The sequence below is a fragment of the Ceratosolen solmsi genome, unplaced genomic scaffold, assembly GCF_000503995.2.
Source record: "Ceratosolen solmsi marchali unplaced genomic scaffold, CerSol_1.0 scaffold26, whole genome shotgun sequence".
Lineage (NCBI taxonomy): Eukaryota > Metazoa > Arthropoda > Insecta > Hymenoptera > Agaonidae > Ceratosolen > Ceratosolen solmsi.
This window is the reverse complement of record NW_011948442.1, coordinates 520,170-538,099: the sequence shown is the minus strand read 5'-3', so window position 1 is coordinate 538,099 and position 17,930 is coordinate 520,170. Positions and strand designations below refer to the sequence as shown.

Genomic DNA, 17,930 nt, shown 5'->3' with positions numbered 1-17,930 from the left:
TATTAACGTTTTATTTTACAAGATGTTAAAAAATATATTTTTAATATTTATTGTTATTATAATGTTGTAAAAATATATTTATGTATTTATTTTACTTTGTGTTGAAATATTCAAGTTTATTTTTGAATGAATGTGATTGAATGCATTGTGATGATTGTGTTTATTTTGTAATAAATATAATAAAGATACAAATTAAAAATATATACAAATGCATACAAGAAAAATAGAATTAGAATTATTTATCGAATATTAATTAAATAAATTAGAAAATATTGAACAAGCCAATAAACTACTTCTTTTACTACTTCTACTGCGCATGCTTTAAATTTTCGATTATCTTCTTTGACGTAATTTGTTTCCTCTTTTAGTTTCAAAGTCTATATTTTATGAAGTATAGATTGATGGGAATCTGAGAAATATTAAATTATTAACATGGCCCTTAAAGAAATTTGCAATATAAAATCATATATAAATTTAAATAATTCTGGAGAAGATGATGATTTTCTTGAAAAAATTGGATATCAGAATTTAACAAATAATATGGTTTTATCGTTACCACCATCTAACAATGTGAGTTTTTATATAATTTTACTGTTATCTACAGTGAAATTTAATACAATTTCTTTTACTTTATTTATCAAATATACTATTAAGTACTTTATTTATACCATAAATTATTGATTTTTTTTTTAATTGTAAGTTTTATGAGAAAATTTGAAAATGTTTGAATAAATTCATAATTTTGAGGTTATGTTGTTTTCAATGACTAATGTATTTTATGTTTGTACACGTTTAATATTATTTGATATTAAAAAAAATAATTTCTTAATATAACTAATTTTATATATGTAGTCAGCTAATTTCCTTGGTCAACTTGTTAGAAAAACAAATGAATCCGATAAATACTTAAAAATCCAATTTGATCATGGAACTACAACGTTAGGATTTATGTATCAAGGTGGAATTGTACTTTCAGTTGATTCTAGAGCTACAGGTGGCCAGTTTATTGGTGTGTTAGAATTTTGCATAAAAATATATAAATAATGTTAATCCTTCGAATATTCTTATTTTGTTTTATAATTAAAAATTTTAGGTTCTCAAGTAATGAAAAAAATAGTTGAAATTAACGATTATTTGTTAGGCACTTTGGCTGGTGGAGCAGCAGATTGTGTATATTGGGACCGTGTTTTAGCAAAACAGTGCCGGATGTATGAATTACGTAATAGATCTCGTATATCTGTGGCTGCAGCTAGTAAATTAATGTCTAATATGGTTTATAATTATAAAGGAATGGGTCTTAGCATTGGTAAGCCAATAGTAAAGTATTTTTATATCATGTATTTATATTTAATTTTCAATAAATATAAATGATTTTATTAATTTACAATGCACACCAAGAAACATTAAATTTAATCAAAAACATTTTTAAAATTAAAGTTAAATTTAAATATGGTATTAAACTGTAAATTAAACGTTTGTTAAAATTATTAAATATTTTGATAAGAATAGTAAACATGATTTTTAGAAAGGCAAACAATATTTTATAATTATATATAAATTTTATATTTTTATATCAATGTAAGAATTTCTTTATTATTGAATTATTGAAAATTCTATTTTAAATACAATGAAATATATATATATATATTTAAAGAATATTATATTGTATAACCAAACTTTCATTCACAACAAATTTTTTACTTTATAACTTCGTTTTTATATAGGTATGATGCTTGCCGGTTGGGATAAAAGAGGGCCAGGATTATATTACGTTGATTCAGAAGGTACACGTACACCTGGAACAGTTTTCAGTGTTGGATCTGGCTCAGTATTTGCTTATGGTGTATTAGATTCTGGATATCATTGGGAACTAACAGATCAAGAAGCTTATGAGCTAGGTAGAAGAGCTATTTATCATGCTACGCATAGAGATGCTTATTCTGGTGGAATTGTGAGAGGTAAGCTCTAAAAAATTATTAACTTATAAATTCATAACCATATACATTAAATATCATAATATTATATAGTCTATTATATATATATATATATATATATATATATATAATAGTCTATTACAGATTTTTTATTGTAACAGATACTTGTAAAAAATTTATATTTTAATTGAATTGACTTTGTGTTTTATTTACTGTATTAACATTAGCAAAGATAAGCACAAAAAAAATACAAATTTAATCTATTATTAATCATTCTTTTAATAAATCAAATATTTTTTGTATATACATTGTTTATACTTTGTAATCTATATTTAGTTACAGTTATATTTATATAAATATACTTTATATATTAATGTAATTTACAGTTTATCACATGAAATCAACTGGTTGGATACATATTAGTGATCAAGATTGCAAAGATTTACATTATACGTATACAAAAGAAAAAGTAGCTGTTGAAAACTAATTAAATCCTATTATTTATAAAGCGATTATAAACTTTTTTTTTAATAAAAATGATTTTTTTAAGTGTTAAATTTCATAGTATATTGAAGTTTTAAATAGAAATCTTAATTCTTATTTCAAAGTATAAAAATAATTTTTATGGACAGAGTTTCAAATTTAAAGCTTTAATATATTGGAAAATTATTTTTTATTATTGTATTTTAGAGAAAATATGATTTTTGACGTTATTTAAATATGTAAAGAATACAAATATTTATTCTAAAATTAATTGAATATTATTTTAATAGTAACTTTTAATAATAATTTTAATATTTCAGAAATACAGATCTAATGATAGCACGATATATAAGAATAAGTAAGAATTTGTAAATATAAGGAATTAAATTTTATAAATTAATTTATCTTATTATTAATTTTAATTTCTTGAATAAAAGGTCAATCATTTGTAACTCTTATAATGCTTTTAATATAATTCATTTAATATATAGAATTCAATATTAAATTATTTTTCCAAATAAATTATTAACTAATAGGTATTTAGATGACAAATAATAGATATTTATTTAATAGGCCATTAAATCAATATTATCTATAAATTATTATTTACAAAATAAAATAAACGAAATTAATTAATGTGGCTATTCTGATTTATAATATTGAAGGAAAATTAATAAAAATCCTTTTAAAATATTTAAAATAATATTCCATGAAAATAAATAAAAAGAATTTTGTATTTTAATAAATAATAATAAACAATTTTGTTATAACTGAATATTTTTGCACTTTACATTATTATATATTATTTAACCATGAGTATTGGTGAAATTTAATTTTAAGTGTAACAATGTAATAAAAAATGTGTATAAATTGCTCGTAACTGGATTCAGTTAATTAAATTTGATTTTATATTGTGAAAGATATTATTGTATCAACATAAATCACTCTAAAGCAAATTATATAAAATTACGTTTAAATATTTATTTAAGAAATGTATTAAACAAAATTATTTTACATATAAATTTGTTGAATTAATAATGTAAAAAAAGTAATATTCTTTTCTATTAATTATTATTAAATAGACTTACGAAATTTAACTTGGTGAATATAAATAGGGACCCTTTTTGAATTATACACACTTAGAATATAAACTTTTTGGTTTAATGTTTGCAATAAAGTCAATGTATTGTGTGTGTATGCATAGATATGTATATTTTGTATGCCAAGAACACACTGATTATATATGTTTGAAGAAATATGCGCAACAAATAATATTTTTTGAAAAAAATTTGTTTGAATTTTGATTCAATTAAGGTAATATATCGCTTTATTATTGGTACTTATTTGAAAACTTTGTAGGACTTAACCCCGATTATGTAAACATGCGCAAGTTATATTAAAACGAGCCAATACGCAATATGCCCCATTGCGCATGTACAAAATAATGTCTGTTTCTAGAGATAAATCAAGGAGCTAGATAAGTGGAAATAAATTAGATGTGATAATTTGAGTGAAATTCGTTATTTGTGTTATTGCAAATACAAAGTTAACATTTTTCATTGAATTTCTAGTGTGTGTATATTAGTATATATATTTTATGATTAAATATCTTGAATTTAAATTATCTCTCCTCTTTGAGTGGTTTTTTTAAATTAAAAAGAAAATGTCGACTGTAGAAGACGCAATACTTAAGGGCGGGCATCCTCCTGCAGGTGAGACTTTAATTTTCATGTTGATTTATCTCAATAAAACAACAATCGGACATTGAGAAATGAGATAAGATTAATAGTAATTAATAAAAAAATAATTTAAAATATTGAACTTGTTTGAATGTAGTGAAAGCTGGTGGTATGAGAATAACTCAGCATAAGAATCCTGATAAAGAACGTGAAATTAAGTCTCCAAAGGATTCTGATGATGTCAAACTTTCAACTAGGTGTATACACATTTTTTCGTTTTGTTTTTGTGTAAATTAATTTTAATTTGAACATATATATATATATATATATATATATATATATATATATATAATATAATATATATACTATAATATAAATGATATAATTTTTATTAAAAATAATTTTTTTAATTATATTTATAGTTAATTCATCCAATTTGAAATGTATTGTAACAAATTATTAAAATATTAATTTCATTATTTATTTTTAGTTTATTAACATTTATTTGAAAATTAGTAATTATTATTTAAAATATTTTATATTATTAATATTTTTATTTATTTAATTTTAGTCCTCCAAAAGCTATGATTATTAGTGGTGCTCAAACAAAAGGTCATGCTGATTTTCCTCAAGAGGCTATACAACATTATCATGATAAACCAATTCCAACTCATGATACTCGTTCAATTTATCATTCCCGCTCACTTATAATTCAACAGCCTAGAAAGTAGTTTGCACACTTTTTGTTGATCAAAACCTTATCAATTTAAATATTTTTAATTTAGTAATTATAAAAATATTTATGAAGAAATTTTCAAGATAAAAAAATATTTGCATTTATATTAACTTCAAATAGATTAAAAACCTATTATAAGATGTATATAAAATAATTTTGTTTGTTTTTATATTTTATCTTATTTTTCAAAGAATACTATACATAAATAAATTTATTAAAAAATTTCTAAAATTTGTAAGACATATAAAAAATGTATTATATTTTGATATTTGCATTTGAATAAACAAAAATATGCACATAATTATGAATATATATTATCTATTAATTATTATATTAGCAAAATTTATTATTTAAAACTTACTGCACCAATAATTTAAAATTTGTAAAGCAATAATGTAAATGTAACAAATAGAAAAATCATAAAATCGACAAAATCAATCGTTACACTAATCATTTGAATTAAATACATTACTTATTTAAATTATTAATTAAAATTTTATAATATCTTAAGAATATTTGTTATTATGCAATGTCTTCTTTTTTTCTATTTTGTTAGTAAATTTATATTTAAATTAGTATCATAAAATTATTAATATTTTAATTGTTTTTCTGATTTAGTTTTTCATTGTCCGGACGTTATAAGAAGAGTAATTTAAAGGATTACTTATATGTAGTAACGTCTTATAAAAAATATTTATTGAAACAATTAACTATTACAGAATGTAACTTACAAATAATTAAATAATTCATTTTAATAAGATTAAAATTCTGAAGTTTTTGTTAGGTAATCACAGTAAATATATCCCTATTTTTATTTTAATACTAATAATATTAATTTTTACTAATAATTAATAACTAATAATAATATTAATTAAATTAAATTAAATAATATAAATTAATAACTAATAATAATATTAATTTTTACTAATAATATTAATTTAATACTAATAATATTTCAAATTTAATGTTTAAAGTATAACTTTTAGAAGGGTTAGAACTAATAATTTGAATTTTATTTATGCATATTAACACTTTCAATTAGTGAGTGAAGTTCGATATAAAAATATCTCTACACTCTGTACATCTCCTCTATAGAAACATACATTCTATTCTTTTAATAATTATTTGTAAAATGTAATTACAAGTAAGCAAGTTAATATTCCTAAATCGATTTTGCTATGTATATAATAAGAAAAGAATAAACTTAAAAGAATTATAATTACTTATTTACAGTGTTTTAGGAAATAAATTATATTGTCTATTAATTAAAACAATATTGTATTATCCTAAATTACATGTATAAATTGTAAAAAAAACCTTTAATTGCATATATCTGGTATATATTATATTATATTATTATATTATTATATTATTTTAAAGATTTTATTGTAAAAATAATTTTAAAATAAAAATACATAAATTATTCATATATAAAAAATTATACACATTTAAAAATATTTCTATGTTTCTACTTATATTTTAATAATTGAATTTATGTTTATGTTTTAAAATTTGATTTGTTTTTAAATGAATTTCAACAACAAAAATTTTATATTTTCTTATTTTTTTTAATATTGTTTATTAATAATTATTAATTTAAGTTGATCTTATATACGACGGAGTATAAGATAATTGTATTTGAAAATAACAGAAATAAAAATAAAGAACTTTTGAAGAAAAAAATATTAATTTTTTCTTCGATTTAGAAATATTAAAACATGTTTCTCAAGTTTCAAAATATACAATAAATTTGTTAAAATTCACATTTGGTAAAAATTATAATAATATTGCAATAATTGAGAATTTTAAATCTTATTTTGTAATTATATTAAATAACTTTTTAAAACTAGCAGTATAATAAAAAATTAATTCTTCTATTGCACTAATATATATTCTATTTTATATTTAATTTATATTTTAAGCGAATTGTAAAAATTATTAATAAATTGTTGTTTAATCATATTTCTACATAAATAAAGTAATATATCATGTTCATAAAATATTTATAGTTTATCTAATAATAATAAACTTTAATTTTTACTTTTTAAACATATTTTTAGATTCTATAATAAAGAGAAAATAGTACTTTAAGTATACTTTAATTTTCAAACAAAACAAAAATTCTCCATATCTTCAAAAATTTTAAATTTGACTTGGCAACTGTTAGATTATATTTTTAAATATTTTATACATTGATGAAAGTAACAAAATCCAACCTTTAACATTTATAATAAGATGTTTCGTATTGTAAATTTAGCAATTATTAAAAAATATTTAAGAGAATATAAAAGATATAGCAATAAAAACAAAGATAATAATTAAGTAAAATAATTAAAAACCATCTAATATAATCCATATTACTTTTATATTAGAAGATTGTCTGAAATAAATTATTATTAAATATTTTATAATGTTCATAATGAATTGAATTTTCAAAATTTAATATAGAATTTCTTAGCTAATAACCGGTAAATTAATTTTTAAAAATAAGATATTAAAAATTCGGAAAGTAAAAAGGTAAACGAATTATTGAACTGCAATGATTCTGTGAGCTACAAATTCAGAGCTAATAGATCGCACCTATTGACTGCATAATGTAATCTGTCGCCGTGGTAACAAAGCTCTCATTCACATTGTAAGTAAATCCAACGCGTTCCTCATTCACGGCCGATTTATCAATAAATATAAAATATTTGAATTGTTGTCCTAAAAGTTACTTGAATATAAGAAAAGTCCTTTGCTACTTTTTTTTCTTTCTCTGTAATGAAAGCAACTATATGAAACAATTTCTATTTCTATGATCGAGAATACGACTAAAAGAATATAAATGGTACCATTACAGTTGAACATTGCAATCACTATCATCGAATAGTTACAACCGTTGGTGTTATTTTTCCGGTTGCTACGACAAATTATTTAGTATTTATCAAAATAAAATATTTTTTCAGCGTGCAACTTCCTTTCTACGAAGATTTTATCTTCTAAACTGTTTGTCAACGTGAAGAGCAAAATTTTTGTGTAAAGTGCGGGTAGGTAATGTGTGTATGAAGAAGAGCGGATAAAAAGAAAAAAACCGAATAGAATCATGTCAGGAAAAAGAATGGCCAAAAAGCTCTCAGAAATTGACACGCACATTACGAAACATTATGACATTGTTCATCGTCTCGGTAAAGGGGTAAGTTTTATAATTTATAATAATTGAAAATAATTATTGATCTGGGCTTTATATACTTACTTTAAGAAAAACAATATTTTAGATTCATTAGTTCGCTATTACTTAACTATATTAATATTCAAAAACAAAAATATTATTACCAGTTCGAAATCAATTTGTTTACTATCAACAAAAATATTAACATATTAAATCATGAAAAAAAAAATTATAAATTCTATGGAAATTTTTTAAAATGTAAAATTTAATGTACATTAAAAATAAAATTTTAAATTATTTTTATATCATTTCAAACAATATTTTCACAAATATTTATTATGCTTACGTATTTATACTGACACTTTAATCTAAAATTTATAGTACTTTTAATTGTGTAGCAATAATTTTTCATATGATTAATTTTATGTAAATAGTTAAATAGTTAAACGTTGGGGAAAATAAATATTTGAACAAATAATAATAAAAAATCGCTGTATCTGTAAAAATATTTAAAAAATGGCTGGCCTATTGTAAATTATAATTAACGAAATATAAAAATAATTATTATCAAACGAAAATATAATATTATAATTGTACATGTGAGGTGTTTTTTTTTAATTTGATTTTTTACTTTTTTTCTATTACGATCTTTATATTACCGTATTAATAAAACTTTTAAAGTCAAACAATAAACTTTATTGAAAATAAACAGAACATGAACATGAAATGTTTATTAAAATCAAAAATAAAAATACATTATTATTTTGTATAATAATAATTCTGATGTATTATATCAATAAATAATAAGTATAATAATAATTCTAATAAAAAATATAAGCAATATTTTCAATTCTTGAAATCTAAATTAAAAATTCATTGAATTAATCAAATATATGTTTAAAAATTAATATTCATATTACATATATATCTTGTAAAATAATAGGACTTATATTTAATTTTTTATAATTAATACATCATTTTATGAATTTATACCTTAATGTATATCAGAAATCGTCAGCAAAAACCTTTTTTTATTGTAATTTAACCAAGATATTTTAACTGCATTATAAATTATCATATAACTGCATTGTTTGTAAAAGACTGGTTGATAAGTCTCAGCATTCATATATTATATATTGAATTTGCACTAGTCACTAAATTTCAATATTTTTATTTTTTAAATTTAAATTTAAACGATTGCTTATTATAAAAGAATTGTATGTAAATATATCGTTGTAATATATTAATAATAAATATAATAAATAAATATATAATTGTAATATATTCATTATTATTTTTTAGGCATATGGTATCGTATGGAAAGCAATTGATAAAAGAAGAAAAGAAATAGTGGCTGTTAAAAAAATTTTTGATGCTTTTAGAAATCAAACCGATGCTCAGCGTACATTTCGAGAAATTGTCTTTCTACTATCGTTTTCTAATCATGAAAATATTATTCAACTAATTGGTTTGCATAAGGCAAATAATGATCGTGATATTTATCTTATTTTTGAATATATGGGTGAGTAAGAATGAAATAAAGTGAAAAATGTTTCCAAAATCGAGATTTAATTATGAATATAAAAGTATATTTCTTTATAAAAAGATTAATTTTGTAGAAAGTCTACATTTGTAGACTAATATAATGCATGTAAATACTATATAACAAAATAAAATAACTATGAGCATGTATGTCACAAATTGAATAATACTAGAAATACTATATTTATGGTATTAATTTAAATTTTGTTAAATAATATTGTAAATAGAATTTTCCTTTTTAATTATATATTTAATAAGATATTTGTTTTAATAACAAAATGCACAGATAAAATAATTACTTTGTAAAAAAAAATATAAAAGCTATATATGTAATTATAGCTATTTGTATATTAATAATACAATTAATATGGTTTATGGTTTTACAGAAACAGATCTTCATAATGTGATAAAACGAGGTTCCATTTTAAAAGATATTCATAAAGTTTACATTATGTACCAATTACTTAAAGCTATCAAGTATATTCATTCTGGTAATGTCATACATAGAGATTTAAAGGTGAACTTTATTACTGAATATATATATTAATATAATTAATAAAAATCATTTTTGTTAAGGTTTCTTTAATATAAATTTTATTTATTTGTTTAAAATGTTATATTTTCTAATAATGATTTAAGACTAAAAAATAAACACGATGTTCTCTTTAAAATCTATTTATTATTTTATTTATTATTACCACTTATATAAATATTAAGCAATATTGAAATAAAATAAATAATTGGTAATAATAATGAAAATGATTTAAAAATTACTATAAAATCTAACGAAATTATGATTCAAGAAAAAGAATAACATAACGAATACTAATCTATGTAAATATATTAATCTTATATGAACAGCCTTCAAATATCCTGTTAAACGTACAGTGTCACTGTAAAATAGCAGATTTCGGCTTGGCTCGTTCAATAAATCACCTGGGGGAAGGAGATGGCGAGGCTGGAAGTGATCCCATATTAACTGATTATGTCGCTACTAGATGGTATAGGGCACCAGAAATACTTATGGCGTCAAAAAGGTTATATATAATAGTAAAAACTTAGTAAAGTAGGAAAATATGTTTATACTGAATAAAGAAAGTACGTGCTAATTTTATATTTTTTAAAATAGCTTTATAGCTTTTAAAATTTTCTGGAAAGTAGCTCCAAATTAAAAATATTTATGAATTTTAATATTCTTTCATTTTCTAGTATACTATTTATTGTTATGTATTTTTATTAAGACAAAATATAGTGGGGTATTAAATTTAGAAGATATTTTTCAACTTTTATATCTTATCATTTTGGAATTTTTATATTATAATAAAAAATATATAGTTCGAATAAATAAAAATAAATCCGTTAAATAATTTAAATCTTTTTTATTTTTAGTTTTTTTTATTAATATTCTTATATCTGTAGCTTTCCATAGTAATTTTTCAATATCCTATATCAGAGTTTAATATTTAGACATACGTTAAATATTTTATATATACGTTTTTCCTTAAACATTTTATACTTTACAGTTAATAATTTTTTTGAAAAGTTTCTATCCAAAAATAAGACATTAAATGCTTTTATTATAACAATTATTATAGTTTTAGTTTTTGTATGCCCACCTCTGATGTTTATAATGATAACATAAAAATAAATAAATTAAAAAATTACTATTAAATTTTCCAAACATAGTGTTTCATTTACAAATTATAATCAAATTATAAACTGTTTTAAATTAATAATTATTTTTAATTATTTTCTTTTAAAGACATTTTTAATTAGGTGTAAAAAGTTAGATCGTTTACATTTTTACTTGATATCAATGGTTTTTAATTTTCAATTAAAAATATATAGTTATGACTTATTTAGGTATAGTAGCATTGCTAAACAATAAATTATTTATGTAATGTTAATGAATGAATTTTTTCTTATTTTAGTTGTAGCTTCAAATATATATAATTCTGACTTTGAAAATTTATATAGTAACTATTTATTGCTTTTTTATATTATTAGAATATTTAGACTTTTCTTATTTAGAAGTTTAGAACATTTCCGTGAACTACAATTTCATATAAAATTTATTATATAATTATTTTAAAAGTTAAATTAATTTCATTTAGTTACACGAAAGGAATTGACATGTGGTCACTTGGTTGCATCTTCGGTGAAATGTTACTTGGAAAACCTCTTTTTCCTGGTTCTTCAACGATCAATCAGGTAGAAAAAATTATGGTAACATTACCACCACCCACAGTAGATGGTAAGTTTTTCTCACCTTTTTACATATATGAACAATTTTCACAATTATGTATTAAGATAAATAGATACTTAAATATGTATGTAAGCTGACCGTAATTAAAGATAAATGCCTTAAATTTTATCGCAGGATTTTAATCAAAAACGGAACTTATTATTTAAAATGTTCAAAAATAGTACACCATTGTTGTAATGAGAATTATTAATAATATTAGATCGATAATTTGAAAACTGACATTAGTTCCAGATTGGTTTATAAAGATTTTGACAATATAAATTAATACAATTCGGTTTAGTAAAATTTGATTGAGTGAACTGCTACAATAGTAATGAGTATAATAATAAATAATAAACAGTATAAGAAGAATTTATTTTAACAATCAACGAACAAACGGATGGTATCGCTATTTTATATATGATTTTTTTTTTATTTCTAATTATTAAATTTATAGTGAAATAAGTAATATAATTTATTGTTTTATTTAGTTTTTTATTTAATTTTTTATTTTATTATATTTATTTAACAATAAATTTAATAATTTTAATAAATCATTTGATTGATTTATTATTTTTTGGACAAGTTATTTTATACTTAATATAATTATTAAACATTTTTTTATTTTTTACACTGGACCTTGATAATTAATTATTTTTAAAATGAATTGCAATAAATTATTGTAAATAAATACATTATATAATGAAATAATATTTTCTTGATTGCAAGGGTAGGAATTAAATCTATTAAGATATTAGAAAAAAATAAATAAGCCAAGGCATAGTTCCAGATTTATGAATAAAGGTAAAATCTAAGGGTTATATATTTAGATATATCATTTATAAATATTCGAGAAGAGAAAACAGATTAAATTTATAAAATATAATTAGAAAATATAATTATAAATTATAATTTATAATATAATTAGATAAAATATAGATAAATATATAGATAAAATACATTTTCAGGAGCATATTAAAAAAAGATAAAGTCATTATGAAATCGCTAATCTTCATTGTTTTAATACTTAATTATTTATCCCAAAAATCAATAGAAAATTATAAACAATTAACTAATCAATCGCACTAAGTTATTTAATATTGTTATTCAAGAAGAAATAAATTATTAATAGCGAATATGCAATTTATTCATTTTTTTTTATTTTGTAGTGAAATTACAAATATAAATTGTTTGTGTTGTTAAACCTAGAATAAATGTATTGAAATATTAAAATTTTTGTATTTTAAATAGAATTAGAATAGTGAACTGAAAATTATATATATATATATATATATGTATATATATATATATATATATATATATGGATTAAATGTTAAAATCGTTAATAATTTTGTTATATATACGTTATAGGACCTACATTTTTGTGACGGAAAAATATTTTTTATTATGATAGAGTAATTTTTATTATCTGTATGACTAATTTATATCTTTGGAATTTGTAGAGTATTTTTTATTATTATTATGAAATAATTATTTATATTAAGTTCAATTATGATTAAATAATTACTTATATACAGTTTTATCTATAATTTAAAAGTCTATTAATTTAACCTACATATAGCGTATTCGTGATAGCATTAATTTGTTATGACTTAAATGTTGTTTGAACTCCGGTAACCATTAATTGTTATAAAAACTTCGTTCCAATTTGCCAATATTTTTTTGGCACATATATAATACTTCATACGTATAACAGTGATGTATGGTTAACTATTTATACTATAGTATCGCTGCGAAACGTTTTAGAGAATCACCCTGGATTAAGAGTAGGAAACAATGCAAATGCATGAAGAGAAGTATAACAGAAGGGGGAAAAATATTTTATTTGAATTTGTACCTTGAACGTATCGAATATAGGTTTAATTAAATTCAATATAATAGCATCTACAACATTTTATAGTTCAGAAATTAAAATAATCTTATTTCGAAATTAAACGAATTTCAATTACTAAAGTCAATTCAAACAAATTTATAAATATTCCAATCAATTATCAAAATCTTAAATTATATCAGATCAACTCAAGTTATATAAACTTATATAAATACGTATATTAATAAAATAAAACAAATATATTATAACTTCTAAGTATTTCTGAATTTGATAGTCATATAATTTTTAATCAAATAATCAAAAATAAATTAAACTAATTTCAACTTTTATAAACTTATAAAAAAACTTTAACTTACTTAGTAGTACTTCTAGATGTAATACAAAAACAATATTTTCTTATTTTCTTACTATAAACAAATCATCAAAATTAAAACAATAATTAAAAAATATAGAATTGAAGTCTTATTATGTGTACCAAAGACGTTATAATTTATTTGTTTTATTTTATTAATATACGTATTTATATAAGTTTATATAACTTGAGTTGATCTGATATAATTTAAGATTTTGATAATTGATTGGAATATTTATAAATTTGTTTGAATTGACTTTAGTAATTGAAATTCGTTTAATTTCGAAATAAGATTATTTTAATTTCTGAACTATAAAATGTTATAGATACTATTATATTGAATTTAATTAAACCTATATTCGATACGTATTGTGTAATCAAGATTAAATAATTGTATGTGGTTACATTTTAATAATTATCTTAATAAAACTAAAAATTACTAGTTAAAATCATGATTTGCTTCAGACTTAGATTCGATAAGCGCAGGTTATGGCTCAAATTTATTACAAAAATCTCCAACAAGCCCACATAAATCATTGGAAGAACTTTTACCCTATGTATCTAAAGATGCTTTGGATCTTATTAATAATTTAATTGTTTTTAATCCAAATCGTCGTTTAACTGCCACTAACGCATTAGAACATCCATATATAGCATGGTAATGTATAAATGTTATATATAGTCAAAAAAATTATTTTTGTTTCTTATTGAAATATCTGTACTTGAACATTAATTATGTTTTTTTAACTGAAATTGTTAAAATTTAAATATTTTGTAAAAACTTTTTTAATATGTTAAAAGTATTTTATGCATTTATTATAAGGTATTAATAAATTTGTATTTTAAAAATAGGGAATTTAATTAATAATTGCAATAAAATAATTGTAGATAGATTTTTAATTAAATTAATAAATAAATCATTTTTCATTATTGAAAGTATAAGAAAATACAAATATATAAAAATACTAAAAATAAAATATCGTTCCATTTAAATTATAGATCCTGTGTAATTCCATAAGATGTATCATAAATAATATTACGTTTCAGTTTCCATACAAGAGAAAATGAGCCTGAAAGAGGTTCAAGCGTTATTCCTTTTTTAAGAGACGATGTTCAATTATCGGTTGAAGAGTACCGTAGTAAATTATACGCCATGATGGATGAAAAACATCGAAAATACAAAAATATGTGAGCGTTAAAAACTACAATTAAATTTAAATTTATTTCATTCATTAATAATATACTTTAAAAATATTTTCTATTAAATAAATTTCATTCTTTTTGTGCAAACAGAAAATCTTTTTTCAGGTCCAAATCTAGAATTAGAGGCTTATCGGAAAATATACGAAAAGATTTGTTTCCGATAGGAAAATGTAATGCAGTTACAAGAAAAAGTTTTCATCTATCGTGTGGTGATTTACCAAAAACTGAATACAAATATGATACTTACAAGACATTGTGTTTTGAAGGTAAAAAATCTATAACAGTTATATGTATATTTCCGAAAATCAATGTTTAATTATTATAAAAACAAGAAATAAAAATAAATAAAAACACACGCCATTTATAATTGCACCTTTAAATATAATAAAAAACATTTATTTTTTAAATAGATCATTTTATTAATATATATTCTAAATAATTATTTTTTATACGTTATATATTTTTGTTTTAACCTATTTTAAATAAAAGAATATATTTTATAATTAATAGCTTGTGTTACATGGATTCTAAAAGTAAATATTTAACATTCGAATAATAATTATTATAATGAATTGCTGAATATTCCGATTTTATAATCAATCTCCAATATTATTAAAACAAAAAATATTGAATTTAAAAAAATGTAATTGATCATATTTTTAATTATTTATTATAATAGTTACATATATTATAATTTATAATATTGTAATAATTATATTTTAAGCAGTACAGACTAAAGCTCAGTGAAAATTATTTTTTATTGTTTATGAATTGACAACTATTTTACAATATTACTCATAAGCAATTACAAATAAAGTACGTAAGAAATTAATTATTTTTCTGAAAAGAAAACCAATTAATATTTTTAATCATTTTATTCATAAAAATAATATTTTTTAAACTAAATTTTCATTTATAATACATTTCTATAGATAATATAGTTGTAAATAGATTCATGATTATGTATTTTAATGCAAATTAAATGTTCACAATTTATATTTATATTTATATAAATTATATTTATTTGAAAATTCTAAATAATTGATAAATTGATTAAAGCATTCAATAGTTTTTAAGTAATAAGGTATTACTTCAAATTTATGTTTTAGAAAAAATGCACCAGGCTATTTTTAATTGTAAAGTGAATAAAGGAACTCAAGTCACAAAAATGAGAATGATTGACCATATCTACTATCAGAATGGTATACATATTTTTGTATATAGTTTTTTCATACTATAAAAAATCACATAAATATAATTTTATATATTTTTTATTTCTTTTATAAAATTACAAAATTGAAGAACTGAATTTAAGAATCTTTGGAAAAAAAATATGATTTCTAAATATTTATTTAATAATAATGTGATCTTATATAGAAAATATATTAATTATTTAAAAATACTTTATATTATTATAAAAATTTACAAATATAAACTAGTTATAATTTCTATAATTTTTCAAATTAAACTGTTCCTGAAATAATTCCAAAAAGAAACAATGTTCACAGCAACTTTTGTTTTTCTTCTATTTAATATTGCTGACTTAAAAAATTTGAAAACTATGTTTGATAAAATTCAAACACTGACTGCCATAAATTAATTAATATTGTATTATTTTAAATTATATAAGTTAAGCTATTAAAACATTGAACTATTACAATTGATAAAATTATGAAAATTAAATATACATATTATTTCAGATAAATATTTGTCTGTCCCAACAACAAAACCACCATATAAAAATGTTGAGAATCAATATACGCCTGATTTTGGGAATAATAACTTTCAACGTTTTGCTTCAAGTCAAATGAAGAGTTGCCTTTATTTAAGTAAACAACAACAACTACAGCAGATATCGAGGTCACAAAGCTCAATGCAGCCAAACTTGTTAATACCAGTAACTATATTTTTTTAATCGTATTTTCTTTACTTGCAATTCACATAATTTATAATTTGTAAATTTTTTAATATGATATTGAATAAAAAATAATATATTTTTATTTAATTCCGAGATTTTTAGTGAAAATTATTTTAAATAGTTGTAAATATTTGTTTTTCTTTCACTAATAATCTTTTACGATATTTAAAATTTTTTACATAGGTTTAGATTCCGATTTTTCTTTTTAAGGTATTTATATATTTCTCATGATTGAAATTACAGATAGCTATTTGTAAAATATACAAATTTTTTAAATGTCTTTCAAAAAAAAATTAAAAAATAATGTATAATAATAATAATAATTAATAATAATTATGTACAAAATTTTATAAATAATTTTCTTAATTTAGAAATCTTGATTATTTATATAAATAATTGTTTAAATGAATGCATTTCCATATAAAAAAATAAGTTAGGTAATATGTATAAATTATATATTCTAATAGTTCTGTTTTTAAATTATTTAGAAACTTTTCTCACATTGTTTAAAAAAGTGATAAAATAATTCAAATTGCTCTAGGAAGTGTGTAAGCAGATGGTGCCACGAAATCAAATGATATGCAATTACATCGTCCATCAACATCAACAAAAACAGAAACAATAGTTTTTGAATAGTTCATTTCAGAGTCACTTCAAATTAGGTAATACTAACCTGGTAAGAAATGGGGAACAGACAAACAACAGCGAAAATAATATTAAATAAAAAAATAGACCTAGTACCAAAAGCTTAGATTATTATTATCAAAACAATGGGATTATCTCTAGACCAATATACAGAGATCTTTAAAAAAGCACCAGTGAATGGTATTAGTAT

General features: G+C 20.1%; 3 protein-coding genes across 5 annotated transcripts; all 3 read left to right on the top strand.

The window, feature by feature from the left end:
* The first annotated feature begins 540 nt into the window (after window positions 1-540).
* Prosbeta5 (Proteasome beta5 subunit) lies at window positions 541-2,452 on the top strand. The gene is made up of 5 exons (XM_011504083.1): window positions 541-570; window positions 853-1,009; window positions 1,094-1,306; window positions 1,725-1,958; window positions 2,321-2,452. Exons 1-5 carry the CDS (start codon window positions 541-543, stop codon window positions 2,419-2,421), a joined length of 735 nt encoding a protein of 244 aa, XP_011502385.1. The 3' UTR covers window positions 2,422-2,452.
* Window positions 2,453-4,234: 1,782 nt separating this feature from the next.
* LOC105365773 (uncharacterized) lies at window positions 4,235-4,889 on the top strand. Its single transcript, XM_011504013.1, has 2 exons — window positions 4,235-4,353; window positions 4,668-4,889. The coding sequence occupies exons 1-2, from the start codon at window positions 4,268-4,270 to the stop codon at window positions 4,825-4,827; spliced, it is 246 nt and encodes an 81-aa protein (XP_011502315.1). The 5' UTR covers window positions 4,235-4,267; the 3' UTR covers window positions 4,828-4,889.
* Window positions 4,890-7,286: 2,397 nt separating this feature from the next.
* On the top strand, window positions 7,287-17,930 carry LOC105365772 (Extracellularly regulated kinase 7). Of its 3 annotated transcripts, none has more exons than XM_011504011.1 (11): window positions 7,287-8,007; window positions 9,286-9,505; window positions 9,912-10,042; window positions 10,387-10,562; window positions 11,640-11,779; window positions 14,440-14,632; window positions 15,022-15,162; window positions 15,283-15,443; window positions 16,287-16,379; window positions 16,878-17,074; window positions 17,637-17,930. In XM_011504011.1, the coding sequence occupies exons 1-11, from the start codon at window positions 7,918-7,920 to the stop codon at window positions 17,718-17,720; spliced, it is 1,626 nt and encodes a 541-aa protein (XP_011502313.1). In that variant the 5' UTR covers window positions 7,287-7,917; the 3' UTR covers window positions 17,721-17,930. The 3 variants fall into 3 exon arrangements, with proteins under 3 accessions (XP_011502313.1, XP_011502311.1, XP_011502314.1); XM_011504009.1 differs by having other exon boundaries at window positions 15,268-15,443; XM_011504012.1 differs by lacking the exon at window positions 16,287-16,379 and having other exon boundaries at window positions 15,268-15,443.

Bases quoted from the DNA above. Each gene is read 5' to 3' on its own strand.
- Prosbeta5 (XM_011504083.1), top strand. From the start codon at position 541: ATGGTTTTATCGTTACCACCATCTAACAAT. The intron at 571-852 runs GTGAGTTTTTAT...TTATATATGTAG, and splicing joins CGTTACCACCATCTAACAAT to TCAGCTAATTTCCTTGGTCA. The intron at 1,959-2,320 runs GTAAGCTCTAAA...TGTAATTTACAG, and splicing joins TTCTGGTGGAATTGTGAGAG to TTTATCACATGAAATCAACT.
- LOC105365773 (XM_011504013.1), top strand. From the start codon at position 4,268: ATGAGAATAACTCAGCATAAGAATCCTGATAAAGAACGTGAAATTAAG. The intron at 4,354-4,667 runs GTGTATACACAT...ATTTAATTTTAG, and splicing joins GATGTCAAACTTTCAACTAG to TCCTCCAAAAGCTATGATTA.
- LOC105365772 (XM_011504009.1), top strand. From the start codon at position 7,918: ATGTCAGGAAAAAGAATGGCCAAAAAGCTCTCAGAAATTGACACGCAC. The intron at 9,506-9,911 runs GTGAGTAAGAAT...ATGGTTTTACAG, and splicing joins TCTTATTTTTGAATATATGG to AAACAGATCTTCATAATGTG. The intron at 11,780-14,439 runs GTAAGTTTTTCT...GATTTGCTTCAG, and splicing joins ACCACCACCCACAGTAGATG to ACTTAGATTCGATAAGCGCA.